Here is a 26,992-nt window from a genome sequence, read left to right as displayed (position 1 = left end):
TATTTTTTACTTTGGTCTCATGAAGAACCTTGGAAACAGCTAAGGCAGGTGTCATTCCTACTTTAGTCAAAACTCTTGACTGCGGGGCCGGCCTGGTTCACACATTCTGCTTCGGCAGCCTGGGGTTCGCTGGTTCAGATCCCAGGTGCAGACATGGCACTGCGTGGCAAGCCATGCTGTGGTAGGCGTCCCTCATATAAAGTAGAGGAAGATGGGCATGGATGTTAGCTCAGGGCCAGTCTTCCTCAGCAAAAAGAGGAGGATTGGCAGATGTTAGCTCAGGGCTAATCTTCCTAAAAAAAACCCCCAAAAAACCCTCTTGATTGCAAGACACAGAAGGCAACTAAAGCAGAAAAGAATTAATTAGGAAACAAACAGAAAATTTGACGGTGGAGACAACCTGAGGGACAATGATCCGTACCTCAAGTGCCATCATCAGGACTTTTTCCTACCCACTCATTCATTCCTCTGCTTCCTTCTAAGGTTTGGAATCCCTCATCCTAGCTGAAGACACGGTTCTCCCTGCACGTAGTAAGGACGAACAGGAGCAGCTCCACCTTCTGGTTTTCAAACCCAAAGGGAGGCCACTTCTCCCCAGCATCCATTTACACGATCCGGGTAAATACACTTCCTGAGTCACATACAGAAAACCTGGGCAGTCACTGTGGCCAAAAGGAGAGGACACGCCTTCGACCAAGTGGGTCAGAGTCATACTTGCCATAAGGAGGGGGGCCATGATCAAGATAAATGGACTGGACAGACACTGTAAGACTACCATAACTCCATTTAAATTTTACCGATTGGGAAATTGGAGCTCAAAAAAGCTTAATTTGTCAAAAACCACACAGTAGTAAAATGGCTAACACTGCACATAAGGTATGCCTTCTGGGTTCCCGGTCTGTCCAGACCCTCAGTCCTTCTGGCTTTGGTTGGAGCTACTTGAAGAAACAGCTGTTTTAAACAGGGATGAATACAGGGTAGCAGTTGTATGATAAAGAGGTTCGTTTCTAGGGAGACAGAAGGGTTCCAACCCACTCTGCCACCTGGTAGCGGTGTGACCTTGAGTTACGACAGTAGCTTAGTGAGTGATAAATGAGGTGACAGTAAAAAATACATAAAGCACTAAGCAGAGAGCCGACCAGCACAGGCACCAAGGAGCCACTGCGTCAACAAGTGCGTCAGGGATCTCTCCTTCCTTTCACGAGAAAGCTTCTCCACAAGGCCGGAGGTGTGCCATGACACCCATTCAGGCATAACCAGAGCAGGCCTGCTTGTACGGGAACTGCGGTGTGGGAGGAAGGACGCCCAGGCACTTGGTCCCCTAGGCAGCGTCCTGGACACGCAGATGTGGAGTCCAGGCCTGGCACCGCCAGCGACTGTGATCTGTGGCAGGACACTGCCCCTCTGTTTAGTGGGGATTTGGATTAGGTGGAATCTCATGGAGTTTCCAACCTCAATGTCTACGGTCCTGCCCAGCCCCTCCTGTCCCGAGGGCACGGGGCAGACGTGGACCAGCCTGCACACTGTGCCTCATCACTGCGTTCCTTGAGGTTATGTGCTTGGTACAGCTAGGCTGTGAGACTCCTGCTCATAGAAGCTTCAGAGCGTTAGGGCAGTCCCGGTTTGGTTTGCAAACAAGCAGGCCCCTGGCCCTCTGCGCAGCCCCAGCCCCCAGGCCGGTGAGCGCAGGGCCGGGCAGAGTGTTGACGGAGCACCACCAGCCGCAGCTGAGCGGAGAGGTGCTCTTCTCTTTACGTTCATGACGTGCGGAAACTGGTGAGAGTTCAGATTCAGTTTGGATATCGAGGTGGAATGGAAACTAGAGTTCACTGTGCCAATGATCACACGCACACAGATTACCTCCAACAGTTTACTCAGTAACCACGTGGGTACAGGAATGTTCCTGTCAAATAGAGCACAGGGGGAAGTGTCAGCAAAAGCTTGAGCTAACAGCTGCCCACACGCCCCTGATCTCCAGAAGCAGCATGCAGTGGAGACAGACGTGAGCAGCTCACAGAAGTCGCTCTGCAGAGAACAGCAGCCTGACGTTTCTCCTCAGCCAGGTGCCCTATCCTCATACGAGAACCACAGCTGGTCCCAGATCTCAGACATCATCACTTGACACGTTCTTCTTAGACAGACACATCATACACAGTAGGAGACATGTGTGCACCTCACTGAGGCCCACAGAGCTGCCCTGTGGCCACCACGGTTGGGGATAAACCCACACTCCTGTTTGGATGGCTGCAGTGGGAGCAGTCCATGGTTTAATGCTCCCTGCACAGGATCACTCTCTAACAAACACGAAAAAGCTAACCCATAGGGCCAGCCCCGTGGCATAGTGCTTAAGTTTGTGTGCTCTGCTTTGGCGGCCAGGGGTTCGCAGTTTTGGATCCCAGGCGTGGACGTACACAGCGCTCATCAAGCTGTGCTGTGGTGGGCGTCCCAGATATAAAGTAGAGGAAGATGGGCACGGATGTTAGCTCAGGGCCAGTCTTCCTCAGCAAAAAGAAGAGGACTGGCAGTAGTTAGCTCACGGCTAATCTTCCTCAAAAAAAAAAAAAAAAAAGAATTGCAAAAAAAAAAGAGAGGCAACAGATGTTAGCCCAATGCCAATATTCCTCACCATAAAAAAAAAATTAACCCATTTCCTTATCTTTTTGTGAATCTGAGCTTGATGCGTTTTTTTATAAATAATTTTAATGAGAGGAATGCTTTAAATGAGAATCTCAAGTTACAGATGTCCCTCTTTGTTTCTTTGTTTCGTCTTACCAGTGACTGCGTCCATAGCAGTTCTCTGTCGGCATCTTTGATCACTTAGGTGCTCACGTATTAGATAAATGTGGTGTTCCTTGGTTTATTTAATCTTAACATTCTGAAACAAAGTCTCAATGACAAGATGTCAAGACTACCTGGATACAATAAATAATAATTGTGATCCAAGTTGTAAAACCCCACAAAGAAAATATAGAATTATCAGAGAGCATCACCAAGTCTACAGATTTAGTCTCAAAACAAATTGACCACCTATCAAGGGATGTGAGTTCACTGAGCGGGAGGGCGCTGGGAGCACACTGCGCAGTGCGGAGGAAAGTGTACTTTGGAAATAGCTTAGTCACATTTCATTCTTTTGAGCTGTCATGAGATGCTACATTGCCTGCTTCTAAGTTGCAGACAGACATCATGAGATAAATAAAATTTTCTAAGATAATGAGAGTGAGAATGGCCTTTCCCTTCACTCTGGCGAATAAAGGGGACCAGCGTGAACCCTGATGGTGGAAACCATTTTACTCTCCTGTATAGGTCACATGGTACCATTACAGAGAAACCACTGCAGGTAACTGTCACATGCTGTATTCCAATCGTGATCAGGTCTCAAACTACTGACTGCATTTGCCGGCTAATGCCCTAACGGCAGGAGCAGAGTGGTACTCAAGTTTATTAACACGGACGGCACTGTGAATGCTGCCTCCCAGGTTATACAAAACGGAAAACCTGCATGAAGAGCTCCTTCAAAATGCAGATTGAAATGCAAATCCAACTGGAAGAGAAAATACCGCTGTGTAGCCCAATGGCAACTATTTCCTTCAGCAGAGGTTCATATGCCAGCAGGAGAGAATGACTGGGGGACAGAGGAAGAGAAAGGTGACATTCTTAAGAGTGTTAGACAAATGACAGGGATGGTGCTGTCGACACTGGCCTCTTTGGCAGTCCATTTCAACCTAACATTATGCTTCCTGAGATTCTAAGTGAAGCGACTCTGGTTTAATCTTAGAAAAGCAGATTGTCTTCTTGGCCTAGTGTCAGTGATGGAACCGGTGTGAAGCCTGTGAAAGGTTCTCTGTGGTAATTTTGACAACTGAAATGGAAAACCTTGTCTGTCGGTCACCGACTACATGAACTATACATAATAAAAACAGCAGAATATGGAATGAGGATATTTTAATTGCACAGCACAATTTTTAAAATGAGAGTACTGGAAGATATGATACATTATTCTTTTCTTCACTCAGTAACTGGTTATCTTTTTTCTTGTCTGTACATATTTAACATAAATAACAATGCTTTCTTGTCAGTTGTTTGGCTAACCCAGAGGTAGCATAAGACTCCATAAATATTTCAGTTTCTATTACTGAAGACGGGTTTAGTAATAACCACAAGACCACCTGCATATGGAGCAGATGGTAACAATCTCCAGAGCCATGTACACATGCAGCAAAACGAAACAAAAAACACAAAGAACTTTGTTATACTTTCTACTGAATTGTTAAAATACAAAGAGAAAATATTAATATACTGTGGGAAATCTTGACAGATGTCAATCTATGCCCTATGAGGCACACGTACCAGTAACTGATGCTCAAAATTTTGTTAAACGCTCATCATTTAAATACATGGCACAGAAGACAAATGGTAAACTCAAAATATTAACTCAAGAACATTTAATAAAGGGACTATTTAAAGACATGTGTTCAGAATTAAGGAAACCAACCAGGGATGGTGAGGCACCCACAGCAGTTACCGCCCTTAACTATGAAGAGCAGGGAGACAGAATTTCGTTACTGAAAGCCGAGGGATTGAGGGCCATGGAAGAGGGCGGCCCAGTGGAAGCTGCAGTCACACAAGAGCAAGATGTTGCCAACACCATGGCCCGGAGGAGGAAGGGAGAGGTGATCAACATGCTAACCTCTCCACCGGCCACGCACCTCTCGTCCCAGCCCCCCCACATTCAAGCCCACGCAGGACCCTCAAGACGCTGTCCCGGAGGACAGCCTCGAGGAGCAGAGACGGGGGGAATTGGGCCTGGAGAAGCAGAGGACGGTCAGCACATACACAGATCCACGATACGTACAATCCAATTGTGCAGCTGCTACAAGGACAAGTCATCCGGAGCCCCGAGGACACAGGTTCTGACTCAGATGATGCAGTCTAGCCAGCTCTTTTTCAAGATTAATGCTTAAGCGCTACTGATGGCAAACGCCCTACTTCTAAACAGATCATAACCAAAATACATTCTCATCCCTAGGCTTGAAGGAGTCAATCGCTTTTTTGAAAGATTCTAAAATGAGGAAAAAACCTTTTCTATTTACCCACGTACTCGCCATTTTCAGAACTCCTCATTTCCTCATTTAGATCCAAATTCCACTTAGTATTATTTTCCTGCTGCCCAAAAACTTCCTTTAATGTTTCCTGAAGGGAGGTCTACAGGTGATAAATTATCCTTGATTTTATTTTTCTGAGAAAGTCTTTTTGGCTTTCATTTTTGAAAGGTGTTTTTGATGAGTAATGGAACTCTGGGTTGCAGGGGTCCTGTTTTTCTTTCAGGAATTTAGAGGCGTGGCTTGGCTGGCTTCCAGGCTGCACGGTCCCGGCCAGAGGCCTCCCGCCATCCTTGTGCTGAGTCTGTTCTCTTCTCTAGGTGCTTTATTCGTGGTTTTCATCGATTTGACTATGATGTCCACCGGCATGATTTTCTTTATATTTTTTCTGTTTTGGGTTCTGAGCTTCTTGAATATGTAGAGTTATACTTTTCAGCATATGTGGAAAATTTTCAGCCATTATTTATTCAAATTCTTTCTTCTGCCCTTTGTCTCTCTCCTCTCCTTCTGGAACTCCAGTTATACGTGGATGACACCACTGTATTCTCCTGGCTCTTTTTTTCCCCAGTCTTTTTTTCTCTGTGTACATCACTTGCGTAGTTTTTATTCCTACTCTTCAAGTTCAATGACATTTTTTCTTCTTCTATGTCTAACCTGTTAATTCTATCTAGCAGGGTTTTTTTTTTCCTAATTTTCGGAGATTGTGTTTTTCATTGTGTGAAGTTCCATTCGGGCTTTTTAAAATATACCTTCCAGTCAGGTTTCATCAAATTCATGTTTTCCTCTACTTTCTATTTATAATAGCTATGTGAACATCCTTGTCCACTAATTCCAACCACTTCAATCTCATCTAGGCCTCTTTCTATTGATGGATTTTTCTCCTGGTTACAAGTCATATTTTCCTGCTTCTTTGCATGCCAGGTAAGTTTTTGGATGTCAGACACAGTGGGTCCAAAGTAGCTTTTAATCCAGAGTTAATTACCCTCACTGGCAATATACTCTTCCGGGAATTCTACCTGATGCCCCACGTGCTAAGCTGTTTCCACTCTGGCTGGTGGGAACATGAACTGTCCCCAGCCTGCTCCGAGTTCCAGGAACTTTGGGCCTGCTGCTCCCCAGCACTACTTCTCCTGGTCTCAGGAAGTTTCCTTCACACACATCCAAATCAGTACTAAGCTGAGAGACTCAAGAGGACTCCTTGCAGATTTCTGCAGCCCTCTCTCTTGGAAACTCCCTCCTCTCCAGTACTTCCCTGCAGATTCTAGCTACTGTGGCCTCCCCAAATGCCAATGCAGCAAGTCTATTCAATGCAGCAGATCACGGTTGTTCTCTTCCCTGCAGTGCAGCCTGGGAACGGCTCCAGGCAGCAGGTGGGCAATCGTAGGTCCCACCTCAACCTGTCCACCTTCTGCCAGGGAGTAAAACCTGTGCTTGTTATCTGTCTAAAAACCATTATTTCATAAATTGTACAGTTTCTAGTCGATTAAGGTAGGAGAGTTACCCACCACAGTAGAAAGCAGAAGTCTTCACACTTCAAACACATCTACCATTTAAAAACCTTTACAATAATTTATATACAGTAAACACAACTTCTTTATAGACTTATTTCAATAGGATCATGCTTATGAAATTCTTGAAGTTACTGGGCCTACTCCTCAGTGTGAAATCTCCAATATACAGCATTTAGTGTTTTCTCCGCACACGTGCTCTTGAGTGCACTGTCGTCATCCTTCCTCTATGAAATCTTTCACTCACTTTTTATAACAACAGAGTTTTCCTCCTGTTTAGGTCTTCTAAATGTTTAATGAGCTGTCACTTCTGACTAAAAGGTTCTGTGCTATCACAATATTGATAAGACTTCCACAGTGTGGGGCCATCTGTGTGTAATAAATGGCGTCTTCTGGGAGAAGGCTTTCCTATATGGTCTACTGTTCTAAAAGCTCTTTCCTTCCTGAATTCTGTTTAGTGAGACTTACCTTTGCAATGACAGTTTTGTCAACAGTCAGCGCAGTGACAGGGTTTCTCTCCTGCATGTGTCCTCAGAAGGGCCGGGAGGCGCGACAGCTGCCAGTAGGCTTCCCATGCTCGCTGGACTCACGTGGCTTCTCCAGGACATGAGTCCTCTGATGTGTCATGAGCTGTGACTTCCTGCTGAAGGTAGTCCCACACTCAGTGCACCCATAGTATTTATCTCCTGTGTGAATTCTCTGATGCCGCATGAGGTGGGACTTCCTAGTGAAAGACTTCCCACACTCACCACATTCATAGGGTCTCTCTCCTGTATGAATCCTCTGATGTATAATGAGCTGTGCCTTCTCAAAGAAAGCTTTGGCACAATCACTGCATCCATAGGTTTTCTCTCCTGTATGATTTCTCTGATGCTTAATGAGCTGCACTTTCTGAACAAATGCTTTCCCGCATTCACTGCATTCATAGGGCTTCTCCCCTGTATGAATTCTCTGATGCCTCAGAAGTTGTGGCTTCCAGGCAAAAGCTTTCCTACATTCACCACACTCAAAGGGTTTTTCTCCAGTGTGGGTTCTCTGATGGTGGATGAGGCTTGACTTCTCGCTGAAGGCTTTCCCACACTCACTGCACTCATAGGGCTTCTCCCCTGTGTGTGTCCTCTGATGGGACATCAGGCTTGACCGCTGCGTGAAGGCCTTCCCACACTCACTGCATTCATAAGGCTTCTCTCCAGTGTGAGTTCTTTGATGTGTTAGGAGCTGTGACTTCCCAAAGAAAGTTTTCCCACACTCAACACATCCATAGGGTTTCTCTCCCAGATGGGTTTTCTGATGTCTGATCAGCTCCGACTTCTTGAAGAAGGCCTCGTCGCAATCGCCGCAGTGATGGTTCCTCTCTCCTGTGTGAGTTATTTGGTGTTTAACGAGCTGTGGTTTTCTGATGAAGGCTTCTCCACACTCCCTGCACTCATAGGGCTTCTCTCCTGTGTGGATCCTCTGATGCCTAATGAGGAGCGAGTTCCTGCTGAAGGCTTTTTCACACTCACTACATGCATAGGGTTTCTTCCCCGTGTGAGTCCTCTGATGAGTAATAAGCTGCGACTTCCAAAAGAAGGCTTTCCCACAATCACCACACTTATAGGGTTTCTCTCCTGTGTGCATTCTCTGATGGGAGATGAGCTTTAGCTTCTGAGAGAAGGCTTTCCCACAGTCACTGCAGCCGTAGGGCTTCTCTACTGTGTGAGTTCTCTGATGTCTTTTAAGCTGGGACTTCCTGCTGAAGGCCTTCCCACATTCGCGGCAGCTGTAGGGCTTCTCTCCCGTGTGAGTCCTCTGATGTAAAACGAGCAGTGACTTCCTACTGAAAGCTTTTTGACACTCACCACACCCATACGGTTTTTCTCCTGAATGAGTCCTTTGGTGAATAGTGAGCAATGACTTCTGGGAGAAGGCCTTCCCGCACTGGCCGCAGCCGTAGGGCTTCTCCCCCGTGTGAGTTCTCTGATGCACAATGAGCTGTGACTTCTTGCTAAAAGTTTTGCCACATTCCATGCATAGACAGACTCCTGACTGCGTTATCTGGCTTGTAATGAGCCACGACTCCTTCCTGCTGGCTTTTCTACATTTACTGTAACCACGGTATTTTATTCCACTGTGGGGTCTATCAGGTTTGATATAGACTAACGATTTCTTATTGAGCTCATCAAGTTTCTTTCTTCCACAGTTATTTTTTGGAATAAGAAAATCAAAAGGACGTTTCAAACTTTTTTCACCTGTGTCACATTTATGAGGCCTCATTCCTAAATGAACAAAGTTAATGCTGGAATGAAATATTTTCCCAAAAACATCATATTCATGGCCTCTCTCCATACCTTTGTCTTGATTATCCTGGTGCCACATTTTGAGATTATCATCTAGCCAGACTTCTTCTAAAAAGGAAAAAAATGAACCCATACTGTGTGAATCCCTCAATGATTATGCTTATTGAAGAAAACTTCTGAAATGGAGCCTAGGATCCTAGTCACACACACACACACAAATCTCTCAAATACAATGTCTACTTATTGGGCATTGAAAATTTTAACAGAAAACAGAATTTAAATTTACAAATTTATAAAAACATGAACTTTTAAATATGGAAATATGAAATATACCCAAGGAAGAGTGATCACAACCAAAAGAGACTGGAGCAATTTTCAATCAAATACTGGAGAGCTCAATTTACTTATTCAAAACGATCTACTGATTATCTACTATGTGTCCAGAACTTGATCTAGCAGAAGGTCAGAGAAGACAGGGAGGTGCCCCCATCAGAGGGCTTACAACGCAGGAAGACAGAGACCAGTGATACACGAAAGGAAAAGATGAGCACACACTGTTGAGCACTATAAGGGAAGAAGCATTGACTAGGATGCAGGTCAACGTGGGATATCAACCTGCCCTCTGAAAGATGAGCAACGTTAGTTTTCAGTACTATCATTACATTTAAAAAACATTCTCATTCAAGATCATTGCCTGAATCACTGAAATCAGTAGCTTCCCCATCATTAGAGCTACTTTTGGGAAAGTTCTCCAGATCTCAGCACCAACTTTTTAATCAGATTTTTTGACATTTTAACTGAATTCACAATCTATATATGATGCTATCAGTGGAAATTATTCCAAACTACAAGAATTCTTTGCATAACATTAGGATTTTTTTTTAACCCGTAAGTATATTTGTCTGTGATTTCCACAATACGACCATTTATGGATATTTTACACTGACCTTTTAGAGGTTGTTCACTTTATGATGAGACTCTTTACTAGCTCTTATGGGGCAATATTCCCAGGAAGTACTCTGCAAGATGAAAGATTTGGCAAGATCTCAAATTTAAGGGACCTATTCTTTTTCTGCAGGATAATTTTTTTGGGGGGGGGATAAAAAAGCCTCATCTAATTCTCAGATATATCAGAATTTCAGAGGAAGAACCAACTGGAGCTGGTGATATGGAGGAAAATGAAAGGATTAATGTGTTGAGCTACAGGAGTGGAGAGGATCATACTAGCCACTGAGATGAAAACGACTGTGGGAAGAAGTTTGGAGATTAAATGCCACAGTCGTATGTAGACATAAAACGTGTCAGACCCACATGAAGAGTAAAAAAAATTGTTTCCTGAAATGTAAAAGTAAATACAATAAATATTTTAAATTAAAATCAAATCAAGAATTAAGATTAAGATATATATCCAAATTAATATATTAAATGATATAAAACTGGGTAGATAAGATATTGCCATACCATGAGGTTCTTCAACATAAATGGAGTTAAAATATCACACAGCAGGTGGTGGGAGTCATACACCCAGCAGACTACCTGAGGGGATGCATGAGAAGCCTGAGAGAAGCTGAACACCAGATGCACCACAAGGATGCACTGGAAGCTGAATGCAAGTCCTTGGTCTGCACAGAGGCAGGGAAGAGGCAGAACTCCACACTTGCAAGGTATTCGATTTTTATTCTCTATCCATGGATTCACCTTCCACTCTCTACAGGTTTAAAACAGAAATCTGACAAATTAGAGGGAGGAAAAAAATAAATTAAAGGAAACTCAAAAGTAATCAGTGGTACCCAAAACAAGAACACTTTATGAATTCTTAAAGAGGAGGAAAGAAGCCTGCCTCTGTGGGTTGGACGGGGGCAGGAGACAAGGAAACAGAGATTGAGGAAGCTAAGAACCCCCTGATCCAAGAAAGCAAGGTCCTAAAGGACTGCCATCAACCTGTGCCACCGTGGAGGTGAGAGGGGGTCTATTTCATCATCAACTCCACACACAGGGGACTCACCCTGACGTGGGGACCAGGATACAGAGTACAGCAAAATTCATGGAGAGCTCATGTCACCAATCTTGAGTCAACTCTGACGATTTAGGAACTATAAACACAGTTTTATAAATAACATTTCAAAAGTGCCAGCCTATCATTAGAAACCTGAGGTTCAACTTCCCCTGTGGGCCATACACCTGACTGTTGCTCACCTGGACAGCTCTGGTTTAGGATCTCTTCATCTGTTATCCACGGCTCTTCTTGCTCCAGCTGGAAAACGGCATCAGGTTTGATAATTTGATAACCTGTTAATTGAAAACACAGAGGACGTGGACCCAGTTGCTTGAGCTAAGGGACTGTTAAACATGAAGCCTATTTTACTACAAGGGCTATAAAATAAAGCAAGTGAGGGGCCAGCCCGGTGGTGCAGCGGTTAAGTGCACACATTTTGCTTCAGTGGCCTGGGGTTTGCCAGTTCGGATCCTGGGTGCAGACATGGCACTGCTTGGCAAGCCATGCTGTGGCAGGCGTCTCATATATAAAGTAGAGGAAGATGGGCACAGATGTTAGCTCAGGGCCAGTCTTCCTCAGCAAAAAAGAGGAGGATTGGCAGCAGATGTTAGTTCAGGGCTAATCTTCCTCAAAAAAGCAAAAAAGAATATGCTTACCCAAGAAAGCTAGATTGCTATAGTTCTCCAACATCACGTCTCTGTACAAGTTCTTCTGAGTAGGGTTTAGTAGCTGCCACTCCTCCAAGGTGAAGTCCACAGCCACGTCCTCAAACGATATCTAGAAAAACACAATCTCTGGTAAATTTGAGGTGGTTCTCACTGTGGAATACAGACTTTCTTCTCTGTAGTGGTGGGCAGCCTCCGAGTTGGCCCGCTGATCTCTAACTCCTGGTATTCAGGCTTTTGTGTAGTCCTCCCCTCTTGAATTGGGGTGGACTTACTGACTCACTTCCCCTGAACAGAAGAGGGCAGAAGTGAGGGGTGTCACACACAAGAGCAGGTTAAAAAGACTGCGACTTCCCTCTTGGGAACGCTCTCTCGCTCTCTCTGGGGGAACCCGGCTGCTGTGCTGGGAGGCAGCCCTGGGGAGAAACCCATGTGGCAAGGCACTGACGCCTGCCAACACCCACATGAGTGAGCGTGGAAGGGGACCATCTCCCTGTTGCACTGGAGGTGGCCACAGCCTTCTCAACTTCTCCATTATGGGGTCGTGAAAGACCCTGAACCAGACCCACATGGTAAGCAGTTGGCAGATTCCTAACCCACAGAAACTATGAGATAAATGTCTGTGTTTTCAGCCACTGACATTTGGGGTAATTTGTTACACAGCAATGGATAACTAATATCATATCCTAATCTTGCATTACACTTTGAGAGAGAAACAAAAATGTTATTAAAATATTTACCATTATGAATTCATTCATCTATCCACCCATCTATCTGCTGAATAAGAAATTGGAATAGGTTTTTTTCTAAACAAGCACAGTGTTCCTCAAAGGAAGTGCCACTGGTATTGGGAACAATTTTAGCTGAGCAAGATCTCCCCAAGCAGGGTGAGACCTCAGCCTGCCTGGCCCCCACCAGCCAAATGACAGTAACTTCTCAGTCACTGTCAAACCAAAACCACATCCACATATCTAAAACTCTCCTCCCTCGGGGGTGGTTCTGCTCCCAAGTTGGAACAATAGCTAGCTCCTGTAGACGTCTTCTAGAACACCGACACTGAGCAATTAAGGTTCTCAGCACTGTAACAGGTCCTAGAAATACAAAGATGAGTAGAAAAATCATGTTCTTAAATATTTTTCAGTCTCCTCAGGCCAGTGGCAAGAAGGTGTTACAGGGGCCACAAAACCAGTGTATACAGGGTATGGGGGCCAAAGGCCAAGGAGGCGGAACAGCAAAAATGACTTGGAGAAAGACGACATGTTGCAGGATGCACGTCACCTGATTTCAGGTACGACAAGGTGGTATTAGTGAAAGGACAGATGCACAGGTGAACGGAACAGAACAGAGAGCCTAGAAACAGACTCCTACAAACACGCTCAGTTGATTTTGACAAAGGTACAAAAGCAATTCCATGGAGAAAGACGTCTTTTCAACAAATGGCGCTGGAAGGACTGTATACCCATAAGCAAAAGATAAACCTCAACACATGCCTCACACAAAAATTAACTTGAGGGGCTGGCCCCATGGCCGAGTGGTTAAGTTCGCGTGCTCCACTTCGGCGGCCCAGGGCTTTGCTGGTTCGGATCCTGGGCAAGGACATGGCACCACTCATCAAGCTGTGCTGAGGCGGTGTCCCACATGCCACAACATGAAGGACCCACAACTAAAAATATACAACTATGTACTGGGGGGTTTTGGGGAGAAAAAGGAAAAATAAAATCTTTTTTAAAAAAAATTAACTTGAGGGGCTGGCCCTGTGGCCGAGTCGTTAAGTTCGCGCGCTCCGCTGCAGGTGGCCCAGTGTTTCGTTGGTTCGAATCCTGGGCGCGGACATGGCACTGCTCATCAAACCACGCTGAGGCAGCGTCCCACATGCCACAACTAGAAGGACTCACAACGAAGAATATACAACTATGTACCAGGGGGGTTTTGGGGAGAAAAAGGAAAAAAAAATAAAATCTAAAAAAAAAATTAACTTGAAATGGATCACAGACCTAAATGTAAAATATAAAACTATAAAGCTTCTAGCAGAAAATATGGATGACCTTGGGTTTGGCAATGAGTTTTCAGATAAAACCAAACACATGGTGAATTTAAGAAAAAAATTAATAAATTGGACTTTTTCAAAATTAAAATTTTTTCTTTGTGAAAGACATTGAGAGAAAGAAAAGACAAGGCACAGACTATAAGAAAATATTTGCACATGACTTATCTGAGAAAACACTTGCATCCAGAATAAAGAACTTTTAAAACTCAATAATAAGAAAACAAACACCACCATTAAAAAAACGGGCAAAAGACCTTAATACCTATTTCACTAAAGAAGATGTACAGATGGAAAATGAACGTATGAAAAGATGTTCAGCAGCATTTGTCATCAGGGAAATGCAAATTAAAAACTATAATAAGATACCATTACATACTATAAGAATGGCTAAAATTTAAAAAAACCCTGACAAATGAGGATGCAGAGCAACAGCAACTCTCATTCACTGATGGTGGGAATGCAAAATGGTCCACGACTCTGGAGGACCAATTTGGCAGCTTCTCATAAAGTGGAACACAGACCTACCAGATGACCCAGCAGTCCCACTCCTGGGATTCATCCAAGAGTACGGAAAACTTACGTTCACCTGAGAAGCTGTGCTCCAATCTGTACGCAGAGGAACACAACTGCTGAACACTGGAAGCAACCAAGGTGTCCTTCGAGAGTGAATGTGTAAGGACACGGGTGTCCACACGGGACACCACCCTGCGCTAACCACTCAGCAACAAAACAACAAACTGATACAGACAACATGGACGGCCTCAAGGATGAGTGAGAGGAGCCAGCATTGAAAGGCTAGACACTTATAATTCCTTTATATGACATTCTGGAGAGGGCAGCTGCAGTGACAGAGAACATGCCAGCTGCTGTCGGGGTTAGGGATGTGGGAAGGCGAGACTCGGGGAGCTTGTTTGCAGAGGGAACTGTTCCGAGTCCTGGCTGTGATGTTGATTACGTGAATTTGCACACATTTTAAAACTCATAGGAGGTGTCCAGCTCCTGGCTCAAAACAAGGATTTTCAGACCGAACCACAGGCAATTACAAAGGCTGTGCCGGGAGGCCTCACAGGGGAAGCTGCCCTCCCCACACCCCGGATCACAGCCAGTGCACTAGGGGCTCCCCAGGACTGTTATTCTGGTCCCCGTTACTGAACGTGCTGTGGTTTATGTACACCCGGGTGAGCCTTTGCCCCTAGCCCTGACGGGAACTGCCATAGTCAGGGCCGTTACAGAGGGGCACGTGGGAGACTGTGAAGCTGTGCCTCACGGGCCATAACTAACACCACGGACGAGCCTCAGACCAGCACATAAGACGAGCCCTTCTGTGGGGATGAGACATTTGGATAAAAATAAGTTCTGCTCCTAATAAGCTTGTTGTTACCCAGGTGGATGCTCACCACAAAGGCCCCTAGGAAACATAACCGACCGCACCTGTCAGCTACGCACGGGGACTAAAACCGCCTCCACCCCGGAGCAGGCAGTGACGAGACTGGTCGCCTCTTGGGTCCCTGAGAGGAGGGCCTGTGGAGATCAGACACTGTCCTGGACTGGGCCTATGCGTGTGTGCTGCCACTGTCATCAGAAGATGCTGAACCAGCACCAGAGAGCTGTCTGGCCTTCCAGACACTGGCCAAGGCTAAAATCACTGCCAGGGACAGGTTCCCCTGCCAGCAGGCCAGGATGTTCTTGACAGGTGGATTTCACTGGGCCTCCGGTCCTGTCCCGAGGGTTTTGCTGGACCCTGACTGCAGCTGACACTTTCCTGGGATTGGGATAGCCATCCCTAGGGTTCCACCCACATGGGCCACATGGTCTAGGCCCTCCAAGACCACCCCTGTTTCCTGTCCAGCTTTCCTGAATTCACTGCAGCTAGAATAAGCCCAGATTTCCCACACAGCTGAGCAAGTGTTTTAATGGGCAGTGAAGGTCAGACTTCAGCGGCTGACGGGAGGGGTCAAGATAACCCAGCCTGGATCACACAGCTCGGAAGAGCAGCCTGGAGCCCCAGGCAGCAGTCACCCAAAAGGGCCCTTCTCACTGGGGCCCGAGGGAGAAGACATCCGGTCTTCAATTACCTGCCCTCCTTTTACAGTCACTGAGCTCAGCTCCCCGGGGACACTGTGAACACCTTCCATCTCCCAGCATCTTCCTGAAGCCTCAGTGAACGGCAGGTCATATGAAACCATTTTAAAATCTTTTGAAAATTCAGGAGTTTTGGCTAACCAGTTCTTAAACGTGATGTACCTTTCTGGTTCAGTTACATAAAAATATCTGTTCCTCCTGCATAGTCTTTCCAGACAAAAGGTATGAATGGAAACAGGTAATTTTTTAAAAAAAGTTTTGATTACCAAATGGGACACACTGATAATAACAGAAAAAACAAAACCCAGCACCCTAGGAGGACGGGGGAGAGGGAGACATTAATGATCTCTGTTCTTCAGACCTGCTCCTGAAAGCTTTCCCCTCCCCCTGGAGAAAAACAAAAAACAGAAGACACAGCTCCCCTGCTGCCTTTCCAGGCTCCTGTGGATGCTCTGGATTTAGACTGACTGCTGAGCCAACAATGCAGCTTCCCGACGGGCCAACTCTGGGACGGCAGAGGATGGCCTCAGCTCCTGAACTTTCCAGGAGGAACATTTCAGATGTGGTCCACATCTAATAAAGTATGAACTAATAAGCTGAGGTCATGGACAAACAAAATGGTTTGGAACTGCCCAGGCAGCCCCTCTAAAACCAAGGACCAAACTATATTACTCAGACTAGACTAAAACCCCCGGGGCAGGAGGGCCACAATGGAAAGCCACACTGCAGCCCTGTTAACCCTTCTGATTAAAGTCTGCTTGGGTGCCCTTACTCTGTAAACTCTTTGTTTCCAGGAGGACCGCATGTGCCTTCCGGGACTGCACTTCTGAGGTGTGTACCCCAACCATCGTGACACTGTCTCACCCTGGAAGGCCTGGAGGCCAGCTTCCACTTACTGGCCAGAGGCGTGCTGTGCCTAATTGATGCCTTGTGCCAGGCCAAAAAGATTCATAGAGAAACCTGAGAAGCCTCCTAAGGGGCTGAGGGCCCTTCTCCTGACTTGGAAACTGTCACAACCACATTCAGTCCTGAGGCAGGCCTGACCACCCTGCCTCGAGTGGCCTCTTTGTGGCACTGGCCCTTGCTGCCTCAGGTTAACCAGCTGGTTCCTGTCATAGCTCCTCAAGTCTGACCTGTTCGAGTCCATGACGGGGTAGCCTGCTTCCCGTGCAGGTCTGGAAAGATCCAGTGGTGGAGTTGAGGAGTCTGGCTCTTGGTTAAAAACCTCTGTGTGAATCTTCAGGTGCGACCACCTGGCAGGCCTCATGGGGAAGCTGCTCTCCCCACATCAGACCTGCACACCTTGCCCACAGGCTCTGAAGGAGCTGCAGTTGAGGACTCAGGTCCCCTGGCCGGTCATGATCTTATGCACCACACGTCTCTTTATCCGAGGCCTTCGGCAGAGGGCTTTCTCAGGTGCCTCTGCCAAGACCTCCTAATGGCGGGCAGAGGAGAACCCTGAAGACACTTCCCCCACTCCGACTCAGAACCCACTACTCTTCCACTCCTGGCCCTTCCCCCACTCCTGACCCCAGGGACCAAAGAAATGCCAGAGCCTCCTGTTCCTCTTGCTCCCTGGGCAGTGAACGACCCCCAGATCTGTGCTGATCCACCTGACCCTGGACCAGTGCACTGCTCCCTGGGGAACTGGAACATGGTTGTGCTCTTGAAGGCACCATCGCAGTAAGTGATTCAGGCTCCACTGTGACTTTCATTCTGGCTGTTGCTTTAATCAGCTGCTCTGACACCTGGCCACTCAGCTCGCTCTCAGCTCAGCTGAGCTGCCAGAGAATTGGACATCAGAAAAGGGGAAGTCAGTGTTGCCATATGTCAGTTCAAACAATAGAATTTTTAAAAGAAAGGAAAGGACGGAGGGAGAGAAGAGCGAGGGGAGGTTAGCTAGGTGGACAAGAATTGCTCTGAAAGGTGAAAGGACACTGCAGTCCGTTTCTGGAATTGAGACAGTCAGGAAACAGAGCTTAGGACTAGAAGGAATAGGAACAAAAGGCAGATACCCTCATGTCCCGCTTTTGCCAACAGAAGCAAATACATTTCCACCTAAAATGTACCAAAATTCCAACTGAGAGGAGGCTTATGGGGGCCATTTAACGGTTTTGTAATAATCAGTCCAGGCCCACTGTTCCCATCTCCCCTAACTGTGTGTTCGGAGTTCCCCCTGAGCTTACACCGAGGAACTTGGTGAGAAACAGCCCTAGGAAATATGCTCATTTGTCGCAGGATTTACATATTACAAGGCTGCTATTTAGGACTTTGCCCACTATATCATCTACATACATAGCTGTCAAAATGTTTTCTTTATGTGCAACTGTTAGGAAATGTTTGCTTCGGCTGAGTAACTGGTCTGCTTTTTGACAGAGGGACCCATGTGACTATTCCTGTTTCCCTTTTTGACAAGGCTTCTGGAACAGCTGGGGAGGCCTGCAGCTCCACCCGAGTAGTGAAGGGCCTCATTCCTTACCTGTCTGGGCTCCACTTTAAGGCTCTTGCATGATTCTGCAGTCCACTCTGTGCTTCTTTTGGCATCTTCTTTCCCAAGTTTGTATTTTCTGATTATGTCGTAAATGTGTTTAGACCTTTCCTGTTGGTTGTAGAGGCTCCTTACGCCTCGTCACATGCACAGAGGAAAACTGCTGGAGGATAAGCAAGTAACTCACCTGTGACTCGATCATGTTCTGCTGCTCCTGGGAAATCTGCTCTGTTCTGTGACTTCGCTGTGTCCTGACGCTCCGGAGAAAGGCCTCTGGCCGAAGGTCTGTAAACTGACAATGTACCCCCAGGCCTGAGCCTCTTCTTCCTTATCTGGCGTGAGTTATCTTGTTCCTGAGAGCCACAGCCTGAACATGCAGTGGGAATTTTATTTTAGATGATATAATTAATTTGGGGACTTAAATCTTGGTTCTCTTCTGGGAACTAGACGCGTTGTTTGCTAGACTCAAATCAGGGCTGGTGGGTATAAAACAGGATACAATGTCAGCTTCTGGCACGTCTCATTGAGCCTGACACCATCTGGGCCAGGTCTGCTCCACACAGTGCACTTTGCAGCACTGGCCCCATCTGTAGATGCTGGACTGAAGCCACCGCCTCGCTGGTTCAACCAAACACGCCCAGGGAGCATCAGCACACCAAACCGCTCTGCAGACACCTCACCACAGTCTGCAAATACAGTCCTGGCTCACTCCTCCTGTAATATTTCCTGGGGTCACTTAAATGAAATTGCCTGCACAGGTGCTAGATAACAAAAGGCAACTCATTTCCAGGCAGGACGGTTAATAGAAAATGTCTTTTAGATCAAGACAGTAAAGGAGCCTGGGGTGCTGACTCTCCACTCCAAAACCTGCCGCACAGCAAGAGGCAGGCACAGATGCGAGGACCTCACAGAAACGCACACAGACGGGAGGAGACCCCGGGGGCGCAGGCTGCGGGAGGCGGACTACTGCAGGAGGACCAAAGTGAGCAGAGCGGCCGGCAGGAGAGAGGCCTGAGGAAACTCTCACAGTGCTTCCTCCTCAGCTCAGGTTGGGACAAACACTGCCTCCCTTTCCCTCAGAATCAGCAGGAACAGCCCAGGCCACAGGTTCCCAAGGGGAAATCCAGGCAAGTCTAAATCCCTGCTGAGTTACGGAATCACGGACATGGCAAGGGCTGCCTTCGGGCTCTACTCATCGCCCACGCCCTCCGCACCAGGGACCTGCTCCTCAGCCTGCTCCTTTCTGAGGCTCTCTGATCCCCGACTGAGGAGCTCCTGGGAGGGGTGGTGGGACACGGGGCTGTCCCAGTGAGTCTACAGGGGCCACACTGTTGGCTCTGGGGCCCCTTCCCTCCCTTTTGCTTCAAAGGCCTCGCCTCAGCCCTTCCCTAAGGCAAATTCGCTGTGCAGAGCAGCCAACACCTCTGGGGGAGTAGGAGCGCAGAGGCCTGGAAAGGCAAATGCAGATTAAAAATGAGAAAAACATCAATTCTCCCTCGGGCGGAAAAGGGAGAGCGACTCCCCTGATCCCTATTCAAAGAGCATTTACTGTAGAAAACCTGTAATTATAAATTCTTTCTTTGTCCCGTTGAGGTGTACATAAATCCTTTCTAAAGCTAAATAAGGCTTGTCCAGTTTAACAACCCAAGAATATCTTTCTTAAGGACCTGGGAGCTCTCAGAAATCACCAGAAGACACACTCCCATCTCCCAGCCTCTGGGAGGGCAGAGCCCAACGAGCCTGACATTGGCACCTGGCTCCAAGTTGTAAAACTATCTCCATCATACAGATGGGAGGAGTCCATTTTTCCTCTGGATAAAGGCAATTAGCTACCACAGATGGCCACCCCAATCCCCAGGGAAATTCAGCATGAACTGAGTGTGACCCACGATCATTTGTCTTGAGATCGTGTGTAATGGGTTGTGTCTGCCTGGCTGTAGAGCAGGGTGAGGCTTCTCCCCGTCTCTACAATCTCTTTAGCGGATTGCCTACGATACTCATCGCATTCTGGCTTAGTTTTTAATAAATAATAAAACTATTTTTCTTTCTCTTCTACTTTTGTGGAAAGGTTTTCTGGGTTGGCAGATTTTAGTTTTAATTATTTCCCCAACAGGCCATATAACCAGATAACTGAGTACAACCACTATTTTAAAAACTTCTTCAATGATCACAAACTGTATAGCAGATACAATCTTAGGCAGAATTATTGGAAGAGACAGAGCAAGATTTAAGATAAGCATAAAAAAGAAAAAATACTATGTTCTGATGCAAAGTGATACAAATACACCTTACATTTCTTCACAGCTCATGGATCAGGTCACTTACATTCAGCCGGATATGAGATCAGAGCCAAGGACTCCACGGGCACAGGGTCGCACAGGGGTGTTAGTTGCTTCATAAGAATGCACCTGAAAAGAAATGTCTAAAAAACACAGTAGCCATTAAATCTGGGGACAAGAGGGACACATTCCACCTTTCATAGCAACCCCACCAATCGAGATTTGTCTATTGCTTGTGGTCTCCACCTGTGGTCCAGGAACGGTTGCTGAGCACCTCCTAAGCTCCTGGTGCTCCCGACTCAGTTTCCACGTACTGACAGGCCACGAGGAAGACAGAGTGTGGTGGACAGGTCAGTGGATACCGCTCCAGAAAACAGTGAGCAAGGAGAGAACGTGGTACCTGCAGAAGACTGAGAGCAAGAATGCGCTGTTTGGAGGCTCTGTTCTACCAAACAACGGGAAAGGCACCTTCAATGTCGATGGACACAGAGAAAGATGGACAGAAGTGTCCACTCATCTGCTGCAAATGAGGGGAGAAAGTTATGCCAGGGTGTCACCCAACTGCCAGGTTTTGTCCCAGGGCAGCTAACAAGAGTGCAGCCAAAATAGCAGCTCCTTCAAGGCAGTTACTACCCACCCCGAGTTGGGTCTAGTCTGGACACAGACTAGACAAGCCTGCTCTGATCGCCACCCGCTCAGGAGCCCTGCACTGCATAGTCAGCAAAGCCTGCGCATTGTGCAGAGGGTGAGCAGGAGGCAGGAAGGAAACACCTGAACGCTGCTTAGCGTTGACCTGGCCATATGGACCACCTCCTGTCATCATCCCCTTGAGGGCCTTAAACGTCTCCCTCTCTGTCAAAAAGAGAATCAAGGGGAGACTAGTCCCAAAGTGAGGGTCTTGTGGGGCAGTCAAGAACCACAGTCAGTCTGAAAAATAGGCTGGGCTTTGAGTTTTGACCCAAAGTAGTGGTAGAGGGCAGAGCAAGGGCGTCCAGGGCAGGAAGGGTTCCTAGGAGTGGGAAGCGAGAAGAGTGACGTGGTTCTGCTACTCAGGGGTGCAGACATAAAAGGTCGGATTCCCCGAGTGAAAGTGGACACTTTCTAGTCCAATGTGAAGAGTTCCTGGGGAGGCAAAATTTCTCCTCTACCCTTCTAGGTTCTTCTGACTGGTCTAAGGAAGGAAATTGACATGAGACAGAATAACAGGAGAAAAACTGACAGAAGTTTAATAACACGTATACCTCCCACATACATGGGAGAGATCCAAGAAAACTGAGTAACTCCTCTAAATGGCCCAAACCACCACCTTAAATATCATCTTCAGCTAAAGACAAAAGATGTTGGGGGTGGGAGGAGTCAGTTATGGGAGGTTGTTCAGTAAACAATGGTACGGTTGTAATGCAGACTTAAGTCTCTGCCTTCTCTGTTGACAAGTTTCTAGAGACTGAGTTGTCCCCCTCTTCCCGGTACAGTGAGGGAGACATCCTTCCATGTGGAGACTTCCCTTATAAATGTAAATATCTCTTACAAAAGGGTAACTTCTCAGTTTTCAGAGCTCCTACCATGTCTGCTGTTTCTTAAGATAACCAGCTAAAAGAATCCTTATGCCAAAGAGACATACTTTGGGGTGACAAATTCTGTTCCCCTACGGAGTGCAGGGCTTCAGGACAGATCTCTCAGGAAAAAATGTCCTGAGAGAGTAGAGAACAACATCCAAAGGAAAAGCACCTCTTTCCGAAATGCCCGGGGAGCTGCTCCAGGCTCCAGGGCATGGAAGGGGGTCTCAGAGTCCAGGAAGCCCTGAGAGGGCTCTGAGTGAAAGAGAGCCCACGGTTATGGCTCTCCAGACCTGGGGTCCCTGAGACAAGGCCCACCTGCCCTGGAAGCTTCTATTTAGTTTGGACCCCTTCTGGGTTGATGCACAGAGCTTCTCTAGCTGTCCCCCTGGAAAAGGCAACATGCTGATTGTCCTAACATCCACAACAGTCACCTTCAGGATTCTGACATACTCCCGCACTCTGCTCTCACGTTGACATCAAGTCTCTCACACACAGACGCACGTATACATCCATGCCCTTACACTGCTGTGCATTGGTTTAATATGATTTCAAATCCACTCGTTTATGATTTGTTTTAATCCATTCGTTTATGACAAAGACAAAAAAAAGTTGTTTCGATATAAGAACGAAGTAAGTTGTGTCAGGATGTCATCACCTCATCTGTTGTCTGTAATAAGAACTCAGCAGCCCAGTTGCTGAGGGGTCCCCCTGGGGGTGATGAGTAAGAACATGTGGAGAAGCAATAGGACAAACGTACATTTAGACTATGAATACTGAGAGTTAGGATTATTCAGGAGTTTTGGTCTGGGCAAGGCTCTCCTTGCTGACCTAAATCAACTCTCCGAAGACCTTGGGGCATTAGCTCCCGCCATGGTAGGGGCGGGCGATCCCCCTGCTGGTAGTGGTGACAAACCTCTCAGGGTCCCCATGAAGACTGGCCTGCCCACCAACACTGGCGCTGTTGTTCCCTAAAAACAAGGACTTTTCATTTTCGTTTTGTGCTGGCAGCTGGATGTCAGTTCTCCGTTGGTCAAGTCAACTCTCCCAAGGGCCTAATCGTATAAAAAAAAAAAGGCATACTCGAACTACACTTGGACTTTATTTTTCATCTCCCCTTGCCTGGAACAACAGCGTGACTAACCTATCGCTGGTTTGGTCTATGTTGTTTCTTTATTGGCTTATTGAGAGACGTTATCCTCTATGCTATTGGCTTGTGAAACTATTATAAATCCCAGAGGGAACCTGTGTTAGATAAACTATTGGCAAAGAGTTTCAGTTTCTGAGCATAACTTTTCCCAAACAAAACACACACATACATACACACATAAATACTCACACATACACACACATACGTTCACACATACACACACACACTCTCTCACTCTCATTTACTGGCCGGAAAGCAGCAATTTGCTGAAAGCACTACTACAGGCCCTGTTCTGGGCACACGGGTCTGTGCCCTCCAGGAAACACCTTCTAGGATGGCAAACAGGTAAACAAGTAAATAAAATAACTTCAGACTGTGAGAACGCTCAGAATAAGTTTTAAATGTGACAGAGGAAGGGGTGAATGAAAGATGCTCCTTCGGCACAGCCAGAGGCGCCCTCTTGGAGACAACTTTTAGCTGAGGTGAAGAGGAGAAGGAGCCCGCTGTGGAACTGCAGGAAGACCACGCCTGCCAAGGAGCCTCAGCCACAACCGGCTGGAGCTGGAGGTGGTGCAGGGAGAGACAGGCGATGAGGTTCAACAAGCCAGGCGGAGGACCTTACAGCCAATGGGGCTGCTGAGAACTCCTAAACAAGGAAAGATTCAAGTACAAGGAGCCATCACTGACCAACAAAGCACGTGCTGGGTGAGAGTGGCCGAAGAACGTGGCTGTGTCACAGAAGTCACTACTTGAGAGTCCTGCCTGAGCTAACACACGACCAACACTCACTCACAGCCACCCAAACCTGCAAACACCACCCTCATAGGTCCCGCAATCACCAACAGAGGTCCCAAAGACGGCCTCAGCACACACAAACCCCCACGGACCTTGAAATGACCAAACCACACTGTGCCAATCCATATACCATCCCAGCCCATGCACCAACCCTCAGGACCCTCAAAGCCCCCAGTCACCCACAATGACCACCTGAGAAGTCTCTAGCCCCTAGATCACTGAACACAACAAGCCCTGCACAAACTCCAGACAACAAACCACCGAGCCCCACAAACCCCATTATCACTTACCCTACATGCCTATCACCTTCCCAGAACCCTGATTATTGATTTCACAGGCCATCCCTCCAGGACCTTCAATCGCACATGCTGTGGATCCCCAATAATTCCTCTAGCAAAGCCTCCAAGAGGCAGCCCCCAAGTGACAAAACCAATCTACAGGAGCACACGAGTCAACGAAACCCAAAGTCTCTCCACAGTCCTGCCCTGATCACCCACAGGACCCTTTATTTACGGTCACACGATGCTCTCCCTCACTCAGTCCCATGCACGAGCCACAGTCATCCCTACAGGCCCCTTGATTGATTATCACTAATCACTGATTCCCACGGGTTCCTAAACTCTGACACCAAGAAACCTCATCACTGGTTCCACCAAACCCCCATTTGTTAATCTCCACAGCGTCTATTCATTGACTAGAAACCAAACGTGTGAAGCTCCAAACACTGAATCCCAAAGGGCCTCCACAGACCTCTCTGATCACTCCCTCCTACAGGCACCCATTCACTCATCTTAACAGGTGCCCTAATCACTGTTCCCAGAGCCCCCTCAGGCTTGCTATCTCCCATCATCACCAGCCCCCTCAATTAACCCCCATCACTAACCTCAAGGGATCCCCAATCCTTTATCACACAGGGCCCCCCACCATTCACCTCCATGACATCCCACCCAGTGCTGACCCACCATTCACTGACCACCACACAGGGCCTCCAGCTCTGCACAAACTCTGACACCCTCAACCCCTCCAATGACTCCAATTACTACCCCCAGTGTCCACCTACTCACAACCCCCAACAGGCCACCCATCAATTTGTATCCTGACCCCTTGTTACTGACATACAGTGCCCCAATCCCCGATGCCTCAGTTACAAGAACCCCAACACAGGCCTAAACCACTCACCAGCCATGGTCACCCCAGTCATTCCCCTCCAGCGAAAAAGCTACCATTGGACTGTCAAATAGAAAACGAATGCAGGGCCAGCCCTGATGCCCTAGTGGTTAAGTTTGGTGCACTCCACTTCGGCGGCTGGGTTCCACTCCTGGGAGTGGACCTACACCACTCGTTTATCAGTGGCCTTGCTGTCGTGGTGGCTCACATACAACCAGAGAATGATTGGCAACAGATGTTAGTTCAAGGTGAATCCTCCTCAGCAAACCGCCCCCCCCACCCCGAAAACAAGTGCAGTCTTAGTAAGGAAATATTTTATTCCAAAGGGTTATTATTGCAGGGTGTGCCTGTGCTGCAATGGGGAGAACACTGTGGCCCGAGGAGGTGCTAAGCATCTTTGCAAGACAAAGAGTTTTTTTGTTTCTTCTACAGAAGGGGGTAACCAAGGTCAGAAGAACCAGGTGTGGGGCAGCCCATGAAAGGGTGGGGACCAGACAGTAAACCGGAGAACATTCTGCCCGCACATTCCCAGGAAGGGCTGATGCCACTCAAGCGGTGGGTAGACCAAACCTCAGGGAACTGGGGAAGGAGAGAAGCTTGACCAAAATCTACTTAACAAGCATTTTGTTCCGACTGATCAGTGGGGAGGAACATTTCAGCTAATCACTGAAGAGACAATGAGAATTCAGAGGGTTGGGGTCTGCCCTTGTCACAGGCCAGCCAGGGTCCAGGCGTGAGTCTTATCTACTCACATCGGGAAGGGGATTCTTTGCAGCAGGCTGCTTCCCAGGAGCACAGCGCTCAGGTGAAATCCAACGCTATCACAACCAACAGGCCTTCTAGGTAACAAAACCCTCAGTCCGACAATTCTGAGGCCTCTAAACACCCCCAAAATGTTCATTCTTTCTCACTGGCCTCAATCGCCGAGCCAAAAGCATCCACATCATTGATCACCAAAGTCCTGATTATTCCTACCAACTCTCAACCTGTACCCCCAACGACACACTCCCCCCACCGCTCTCCCGTCACTCCAGACAGCAGCCTCAGGGGCTCCCTCACTCCCAATTCCGGCTGCCTGGCCCCCAGAACTGCCAACCCCTCAAGTCTAGACTCCCCCCAAAGCCCCTTCCAACGATTCACCCCAGAGGGCCCCATCAATCAATTAATTCCCTCCACTGGCTTCACCACTCGTCCCCTCCCAAGTCCCAAGTTATCGATCTTCACAGACACTCCAATAGCTTGACCCTCAGTGTCCCCAAATCAATCAGCTCCACATTTTCCTTCACACTCCCCTCATCCTCCCCCACCACGGGTGCCCCCGCCTGACCCCCAAATCTCTCTCCTGACGCCCACACTCACTGCCCCCCACACCCACCCCTACAGACCCCCACTTCCCTAAACGCTGCCCTAACGATCTCGCTCTCTCCCTCCTCTACGCCGCCTCCCGCGCCCCCACCCCCGCGGGCCCGTCCACTGCCTCCACCCCCGGCCCTCCCCCCCACCGCCCCCCCCCCCCCCCCTCCCCCGCAGCAACCCCACGGCCAGACCCCCACCCCCACCCCCACCCCCACCCCCACCCCCAGGGCCCCTTCCCCGCAGCCCCTCATCCCCACAAGCCTCTCGCCAGCGCCGCCCCCACGGCCCCACCCGACCTGGACCGGAAGCGGCGCATGCGCCGCGGGACGTCCTCCGGGGCCTTCCTCGCACTGGCCTACAGAGCCGGTTCGTGCACGCGCCGCCGTCACCGCAGGACCCAGCCGGACACAAAGGCCGCCCCCGCCGCGCAGCCTCCCCACCCCGCCCCCGCCCTGCACAACCTTACCCCGAGGCCTGCAGCACCGAGGTTGGTGCGGTCCCCCCGCGGAAGCGTCCGCCCAGAAC

At 47.9% G+C, this 26,992-nt stretch overlaps 1 protein-coding gene across 9 annotated transcripts; it reads right to left on the bottom strand.

Moving 5' to 3' along the window:
* Nucleotides 1–3,927: 3,927 nt before the first annotated feature.
* Nucleotides 3,928–26,992, bottom strand: ZNF605 (zinc finger protein 605). Of its 9 annotated transcripts, none has more exons than XM_046639112.1 (7): nt 26,934–26,952; nt 20,690–20,853; nt 20,490–20,586; nt 18,352–18,531; nt 11,539–11,659; nt 11,083–11,175; nt 3,928–8,994 (listed from the first exon to the last, which is right to left on the bottom strand). In XM_046639112.1, the coding sequence occupies exons 4-7, from the start codon at nt 18,364–18,366 to the stop codon at nt 7,139–7,141; spliced, it is 2,085 nt and encodes a 694-aa protein (XP_046495068.1). In that variant the 5' UTR covers nt 18,367–18,531; nt 20,490–20,586; nt 20,690–20,853; nt 26,934–26,952; the 3' UTR covers nt 3,928–7,138. The 9 variants fall into 9 exon arrangements, with proteins under 9 accessions (XP_046495068.1, XP_046495069.1, XP_046495064.1 ...); XM_046639113.1 differs by lacking the exon at nt 26,934–26,952 and adding an exon at nt 26,764–26,835; XM_046639108.1 differs by lacking the exon at nt 26,934–26,952 and adding an exon at nt 22,172–26,277.

This window comes from Equus quagga, chromosome 15 (genome assembly GCF_021613505.1).
Source record: "Equus quagga isolate Etosha38 chromosome 15, UCLA_HA_Equagga_1.0, whole genome shotgun sequence".
NCBI classification, from domain to species: domain Eukaryota; kingdom Metazoa; phylum Chordata; class Mammalia; order Perissodactyla; family Equidae; genus Equus; species Equus quagga.
Note: the sequence above shows the minus strand (reverse complement) of the source record. Positions and strands in the feature narration are given on the sequence as shown.

Coding starts and splice junctions, on each gene's coding strand:
- ZNF605 (XM_046639111.1), bottom strand. Junction 11,176..11,538: donor TAGCAATCTAGCTTTCTTGG/GTAAGCATATTC, acceptor TTCAATTAACAG/GTTATCAAATTATCAAACCT. Junction 8,995..11,082: donor CCTAAACCAGAGCTGTCCAG/GTGAGCAACAGT, acceptor TTTCCTTTTTAG/AAGAAGTCTGGCTAGATGAT.